We start from the raw sequence: 8,507 nt of genomic DNA, 5'->3' as shown, positions 1-8,507 counted from the left end.
ATATATATATATATATATATATATATATATATATAATTAGGTGTTTTATCTTCATTAAGATGTTTTGTATTCCAGGAGTAGGTTTAATCAGGGCCCATAAAACTAGTACACTGTCTTTTGATCTTCACAATCTCTTTCCTTTGGTTCTGTCTTGTCTGGCACGGCCTGGATTTTAGCGGATACTCCCATTGAGGAGTTCACTCCGACCCCGGCGTTCCCTGCCTTGCAGTATCTGGAGTCTGTGGATGAGGGAGGAGTGGCATGGAAAGCTGGCTTGAGGACTGGAGACTTCCTCATCGAGGTAAGAATATGATTGGGTTTCCAAAAGCTTATGGTTTGTTTTGGAAAGACGCAGAAGCCTTTGCTTGCTGAAGAGATGGAAAGGTCCCTGATCAGCTGGGAAGAGTGATGTCCGACCCATGCAGGGAACTTCATCTTGAGTTTGCTGCTGAATCATTCACACGTTAGTGCAAACAGGAGAATGTTTATGCACAGTGTGAGCTTGTGAATATGAGGAAAGGTCATAGTTACATCTTTAATGAGACAGAGGAGCTTAGAGACGCAGGAGATGAGCACTCCTGGAAAAAGCTGTGAACGGGTCTGTCCTGTGCAGAAACTCCGTTTTATGATGTCTCTGGAGCTCTTTGGTCTGGGTTGCATTTAAACGGCTAATCTTTGCATAGGCAATCTAACTTATCTTTTTTTAATTCTCACTCTTAATGAATGAGGGTGTAACCTTGACACTCTGAATTCATTTGGAAGTTGAAAATGTCAGGCCGGTAATCACCCATCATAACTCTTTGTAGAATTTGGGTTTTGAATTTGATAGTTGTCTGAGAGTGATCTTGCATTTATTGGATGTTGTAAATTTTTAATGCCTCGGAGGTACTTTGGATCTGTAACCTGACAAGTCCAAAAAAGCAGCAAAGACAGCTAAGAAGTATCATAATAAGGGCTCACTTTGACCATTTCAGTTTTCAACCACCTTGTGGTTATTACCATATTACATGTAGTTTTAGTTGGAGCAGTGAGATTATATTATTACATATTATACATTTGGTATCTGCAAAACTACATATGTTCAAAAATGACTTGTCGTTAGGTTGTCTGAACAGTTGGCTTGTTGGTCATAAGCAAGCACAAGACCTCAATCAGGTTAGGTTTATTCTCAGAACATGTTCTTGTGATCAAAAATAGCTAGACTGAAGTGTGATGAAATGTCTCGAGGTGTGTACAAATCCTTCATTGTAATTTTCTTAACGTGTATGTGCAAAAGTGCTGCTTTGATGGCTTGATGGCTGTAGGTGCTTTAGAGGAGGTGAATTTAAAGAAACAGGTTTTAGTGTGCAGAATTAGTGATTAGGTTATATATATATATGAATGATAGATGTCTCTCATGCTAACCAGTGTAAAGTATAGTAAAACAGTATCATAGTGAAATATTATTATACTTTAAAATAACTGTTTTCTATTTTAATATCTTTCAAAATGTAATTTATTCATGTGATGTAAATCTGAAGTTTGAGCATCGTTACTCCAGTCTTCAGTGTCACATGATCCTTCAGAAATCATTCAAATATGCTGATTTGCTGCTCAAGAAACATTTTTTATCATCAATGTTGAAAAAAGTGGTGCTGCATAAAGGAATAGTTCACCCAAAACTGAAAAGTTTCAGAAAATGTACATAGCCTTACTAATGTAGATGAGTTTGTTTCTTCATCAGAGCATTTTGAGAAATTAAGCATTACATCACTTACTTACTAATGGATCCTTTGCAGTGAATGGGTGCTGTCAGAATGAAAGTCCAAACAGCTGATAAAAACACCACAATAATCTAGTAAAGTAATCCACACTCCAGCCCATCAGTTAACATCTTGTGAAGCGAAAACTGTGTGTTTGTAAAAAACTAATTCATCAAGACGTTTTTTTACTTCACACCATTGTTTCCAGCTAAAATACAAGTCTTCTGTCCATGATAATGCTTTCTCTAGAGAAAAATTTGCTGAAACTAAAACTGTCCAAAACAGCTTTAAACAAATAAGTTGGTGAATTTTGATGTGAGAGGACAACAGGGGATGGAGTCATAATTTTGGCCAGAAGTGACAGATTAAGTTAAAACACTGTAATGGTGAATTTTTTTCTTACAAATATGCAGCGTTTTACTTCAAGACATTAATTGATGGGCTGGAGTCGTGTGGATTATTGTGATGTTTTTATCAGCTGTTTGGACTCTCATTCTGATGGCACCCATTCACTGCAGAGAATCCATTGGTGAGCAAATTATGTAATGTTACATTTCAATCCTTCAATGAAGAAACAGGCTCATCTACATGCTGAATGGTCTGAGGGGTGAGTAAATTTCCAGCAAATTTAAATTTTTGGGTGAACTATTCCTTTAATGTATTTGTGAAAACCATGATGCATTTGTAAGATATCTTTACTGTCACTTTTAATCACTTGTCACATGACTAGTCAACCCTCCTGCCCATCCCTATTATAAATATATAATGATGATGGAAGTTTATCTGCAAAACACCTGTCTTGGCCCCTCAGTTCTGGCTGAGCTGAGACTTCAGCAATGACTGACCATGAGACACGAAAAGCATTGGGAACATCGTCCTCCTTTCTGCATCAGAAAAAGAAGTTCATTTGCATGCAAAATTTAAGAGAACACTCACTTTGTGTTAATTCACAGAGAGCAGATCTAAGATCTCAGCACCGCATTAGAAGGGCAGAGAAGGGAAGAAAATTATTGGTTCTCATGAGCAGCAAAGATTCCATGAATTATTAGCTCCTTACGGTAATCCAAGAGTCTAAATGTAACTAAGCCAGAATGTTTCTATGATAGAGCAGTGGGAGCTGCATTTTGATGATGTAATTTTGCAGGAAGTGTAATGTATGTTCTTACATTGCTGACCTTAATGACAGTTTTCATATCTAATAGTTAGCTGATGTACTGCAGTGTGACACGCTAAAACTATTTTAAATGCAATTTGGCTAATTATATATACAGTATATATATATATATATGTATAAAGCTTATTGTTGTATTTATTGAAATACTATGTGAAATATTTATACTTAAGATAAAATCATTTATCACAGTGCCAGATAAAACTAACTAGTGAAGGAAAAGTGTGATTTTAAAAATGGCAAAATGTAAAGAAATAATCAGTAGTTACAGCATCTAAAATATTAATATAAATATATCTAAATCTTATACAAGTTTTAACCTAGATTCTTGATTTAAAAATTTGATAACGTTCACTCAATGTACTTCATAAAGTATACAACATAAGTGTATGCAAATGCAATATTGCATTCTAACCACTCTTAGAATTGACTTTCAGATCAAAATTATCTTAGTCTGGTACAATGTATTTGTATATGTAAAAAGTGCAAAGGTTAGAATAACATTTCAAGAACAAGAGTGAGTGTTTGTGTATATAAATTCATTCATCGCCACTTCCCTCCGAATACCGCGGAAACAATAAACACGTATTAATCGTCCAGTCGATGATATTGACCGTCAGTCCCTCAAGAGGCAAGCAAGCTTCACTACCCACATTAGGTTGAGACACTGCAGTTTTGCTCTCTCACACTTTGGTGTATGGATGTGTCAGGTCCCAGGGACAATCTAGCCTTATGGACCAAGCAAGGCGAAGCTCTCACAGAGAACTTGACCCGGTTTTACTTTACGTTGATGATGAAAGCTTGCAGTAAATTTGTTAGGGATGTCAATATCTATTTTATTATTATAATTTTTTTTTATAAAAAGCATATTTGTTTTACTTTCTGTGAACTGCACCAGAGGTTGAATAGCAAATTCTCACTCATACATTTCCTGGAGCTTTTGAGAGTCAATGAATTAATCTTATTGCCTATAAGAAACTCTAAGAAACAGTGTAGCTTATGAAGGGTGTTAGTGATCAACCAGGAAGCTACAAAATAGAATGATGGATTTACTGAAAATACATCTACACCCACTAGCCCTTGGTGTGTGGGCACGAGTATCTCTCTTTCTCTTTACTCTCATCTGATCGTATTTGCGCATCTTACTTACCTCTCTTTTCTGTATACAAGAGCTAATAGTGTAACCCAGGGCATGTGTTATCAATTCCATAAAATAATTAGTGTTTACTGACCCATAATGCATTTGCAGGGCTCACCAACTTCTGTAAAAAAAAAATAAAAGGAGTGCATGCTGTTATTCAGCTGCTGGAAAATATAATGTGGATGTGGTGCCTGAAAGCCATGTTTGAGTGAACATTTTTAATAATTATATCAGGCTATTTCATGAATTTAGGATGTGGATTTGCACATGTATTGCATAACATCTTATCTGAGAAAATGCATCTGGTGCTTTAAAACTATTTTAGTGGTTTAAACAAGCAGCTGCACTGAAGTATTTTGGTTCTTGTAAATATTTCGCACTGTCATGCTGGTAAAAAAAAGTCACGATTCACGAACGTCATGAAAATATGTAATTGTAGTTATGTAGCTCAAAAAATTGCTAACGTTAATTGTGATGGCTGGTTGATGTGTTTGTTGACGGTTGGACATGTCTCCTCGTCTGTAATGCTTTCTCTCCAGAATGTTCTGTGTGCACAGAGAGAACCAGCAGGGAGGAAATCTGTGGACTGTAGGAGATGCCTGCGAGCGTCCTCATGGCCTGATAACCGTACAACCTGTCACCAAAACCTGCTCCTCACGCACTGCAAACCAAGTGTAGCGCAGTACATAGCGTTTGCTCTGTGACACTAAATGTAAAAGTTACCAGTTGGAACGTTGTGTGATTTCCATTTTTAAGCGACATAGAATATTTTATATCATGGAATAGATCTTCCTATTTTTAATATTTCCAGAATAATGGAATCCAGTGATGTTACTGACCTTCCTCGTGCGTGTATGTGATGGTCCAGGTCTCATGTTGTAACACAGAGCAACGGTCGCCTAGCAACGGCACCAGCATTGTGTCTGAGCGCAGTGATGAAAGTGAGGTAGCGGTTTGAGGTTTTTTTTCTTCATTGGAGTGCAGTACTGAGCCGCATGTAAATATTTATTTTCCTGTTTGTATTGATATAAAAATACACCTCCATAATGGATTCCAATACCTGAGTGCTTGGATTTCAGGGGCGAATCGAATGACTATATTACATGGTAGAAATTAGCTCTCATGGTTGTTTAGGCATGCATGTTACTGCAATATGCTATATGATGGTTTCCTCCTGAGAGGCTGGCTTTCTCCATTTTGGCTCTCTAAGCCAAAGGAGTTTCTACACTGTGAGATGATCTTTTGGGCATGCTGGTGCTCACAGGACTGATTTCTAATGACAATGCAGTTCCTTAAAGCAAAGTGGCAGTTTCAGTTATGCAATGGGATGGTAGTAGCATGGTAATTTTACACTACCATTCACACTACAGATTTTCTTTTAAAGAAATTAATACGGTTATTCTGTAAGGAAGCATTAAGTTAATCAGTAGTGACAGTAACATTATTACAAAATTATATTTTTAATAAATTCTGTTCTTTGAACTTTCTTTTCATCAGTACTAAAAAATGTTTGTTTCCACAAATATATTAAGCAGCACAGCTCTTTTCACTGTTTATAAGAAGAAGAAAATATCTTAAGCAGCAAATCAACATACTAGAATGATTTCTGAAGGATCATATAAAACTGAATGGCTGCTGAAAATTCATCTTTGCCATCACATAAATAAATGAAAATTAAATATATATATATATATATATATATATATAAAAAAAACTGTTATTTTTAATTGTAATAATATTTCACAATAGTACTGTATAGTTGATCAAATAAATGCAGCCTTGGTGATCATAAGAAACCTCTTTCAAAAACATTTAAAAAATTTACCAATCCCATTCTTGTAAAATTATTATGAATGCAGCTGTTTTGACATCATATTAATTAATAAATTACGTCAAATATTTTATAACATTTATTTGTCATTTATTAACAGTAAAAATTGGTGAATGGTATTTGTATGGTAAAACTGGCATTTTGTTTTGTAAGGCTTGCACTAGGGATATTAAGAACTTAAATGCATCAGGCATCCATCTACTCCCTGTGTGGACAAGTTAACTTGTCCCTCAGGTATATGCAGGATTTTTATAATTTGAATAATTATGGTTGTAGAAAAAAAAGATATTGAACCAAACTGTGACTAAATTTTAATCCTGGTTAAACAAAGTATTTCTGAACAGTCAACAAATTTGTATTCAGAAATATCAAGCTTAACCCAATCTTGATGCAACTTAATACAAGTTGTATATAATTTTTTTTATCTGTGTCCAGACAGCCGGTGTCCAGAAATGCTGTTTAGACATCCACTTTATCTTTAATGGAAATTCTATAAAGTCTCAGTGAGTCTTTTACCCTATCTTGTGTTTAATCTCCTCTATAGAGGACTTGACCACAGAGGTCTTATCATATAACCTTTAAGTACAGGCCAGGCCAAGCCGATAGCTTTGCTACTATCGTAGAGCAGTGCAGACAGGAAAATGGATGAGGCTTAAGTGTGTGTTTGTGTGTGTGTGTGTACATATCCTCTGTACTCTTCATAATTATCCCTACTCAAGACAAAATAGCGCCCTTCTTTCCGGAAAGTAACAGGAAGAGGGGGATTTCATTTGAAGGGATAGAGTTTTATCTGGGCTGGATGATTGCCCTCTGACAACCTTCTGTAAATCTCTAAATGAGGCCAGAGGTGCAGTGATTGCAGCTCTCTAGGCCGCATTAGAGAGTGCGATGTTGACGTTGGGTCATGTTTGGTAATGATAGTGGATTTGACATGGGGATTGAGAGATGGGAGCCATGTGAATTCATTGGAAGGGTTTTTTTTAAGGATGTGTGACAGCTGTACAGATGCTTGATCTGATGCCTGATTTTGATTGAAGCATATAACATTTTCTATCAGAGAATTTTTTTAATTTAATCAAATTATTGATTTTTTGATCATTTAATTTAAAAAGTGTGTATAAAGTGTGTGATATTAGACACATAACTGAACCTTGCAAGAGCTGGATGACATGCACATGTTTGCACCCCCTTTTTTATTTCTTTTTGGCCTTGTTATACAGCAGACAGGAAAGTAGGTAAGACGTGGGTTTTGTATTGGGACGTCACATATGCCAAACTCAAACCTAGGTCCCTTTAGGCTAACGTTGGGCCTAATTGTATTATTTTCAAAACCTGCTTCAAAAAACCTCATAAATAATGTTTTCCAGTCTTCTTGTATAATATATAAAATTAGTTTAGATGTTTTTGTGCTGGTCTGTAGACGAGTGGTTCCTGTTTGTTTAATGGACTAAATAAAATAGTAAAAGTCTTCCCTTGTCCATGCATTCTCACTGTTCTGTTACTACTAGTTAGTGTCTTCAGTCTATGTGGAGATACCTGGAGGGGGTCTCCTAGTTCACAGAGTGGCATTATGTAAGCACAAGGGTGAACATAGACTGTTACATAATTGCTTAGTGAGCAAGTATATATATATATGAGTGTGTGTGTGTGTGTGTGTGTGTGTGTGTGTGCAGTACACATCTTTATTCTTCTGGAAGTGACCAGATGTGACAAAATCATCCTTTATGAAATATGGAGGTCCCTGTAGATTCTCTGTCACACAGACACACACTCTCAAGTTGGATGAACAGCACGTGAACACACACACACACACACACACACACTCACACAGACAATCTCTTGAATAGAACAGCAAACATAAATTGAGTGATGCATCTGAGGACTGCAGAGAAGCAATGAAATTCATTTGGTTTGTGAATTTGTTTTTTTTTTTTTTTTTTTTTTACATGTGCATTGAGACAATGTGACCAGACTGACCCTGAGCAGAACTGATATGATTAGTCAAATGGAAGGCTTATCGTTTTATGGTTTATTTCCTGTGTGCTGACTCTGTGTGCAGAGGATAACCGCCTGCTAATTTCATCAGATTTTAATCAAGTGTGGGCTGCTCACCACGGCACACACATCCATGAGTCAAGATCTGTGTGTGCGTGTATCATGTTTTTATGTCTGTTATTGGGCTGTGAAATCACAAACGGTTATAACCAATGATAATTTTACAACTGCAAATCGCTGTTTTGTGTGTTTAGATGTATGTATGAAAAAGAACCTCCTAAAATCCAGTTTTGCATCCCAAGCTGTCTTTAATCTGATTTCAGTTTTGTGACACACAGAGTCTCAGATCAACATGCTTAACTCTTAAAGGAATAGTTCACCTGCAAATTAACAAACTGTAATCCCCCCCCATGTAATACAAAATAGATATTTTAAATAATGTACACACTTACATTCCTTTGTAACAAAAGCATATCCTATATATAGAATAAATATGTTTGTACATAGAGCTATGACCAATATAAACAATTAGTATTATACTACTACTATTTTATATATATATATATATATATATATATATATATATATATATATATATATATATATATATATATATATATATATATA

General features: G+C 35.7%; 1 protein-coding gene across 3 annotated transcripts in view; it reads left to right on the top strand.

The window, feature by feature from the left end:
• Positions 1-8,507, top strand: part of LOC107589167 (SH3 and multiple ankyrin repeat domains protein 2-like) — a 69,003-nt gene that overhangs the window by 40,247 nt on the left and 20,249 nt on the right. For all 3 annotated transcript variants that reach the window (XM_016277525.1, XM_016277524.1, XM_016277526.1), the window contains one exon: positions 177-301. In XM_016277525.1, the coding sequence (XP_016133011.1) occupies positions 177-301 (125 nt within the window). The remainder of the gene's footprint in view (positions 1-176; positions 302-8,507) is intronic.

Source organism: Sinocyclocheilus grahami, unplaced genomic scaffold (genome assembly GCF_001515645.1).
Source record: "Sinocyclocheilus grahami isolate Dianchi unplaced genomic scaffold, SAMN03320097.WGS_v1.1 scaffold113.1, whole genome shotgun sequence".
Classification (NCBI taxonomy): Eukaryota; Metazoa; Chordata; class Actinopteri; order Cypriniformes; family Cyprinidae; genus Sinocyclocheilus; species Sinocyclocheilus grahami.
The sequence above is the reverse complement of the archived record's forward strand: the minus strand, read 5'-3'. Positions and strand labels throughout refer to the sequence as shown.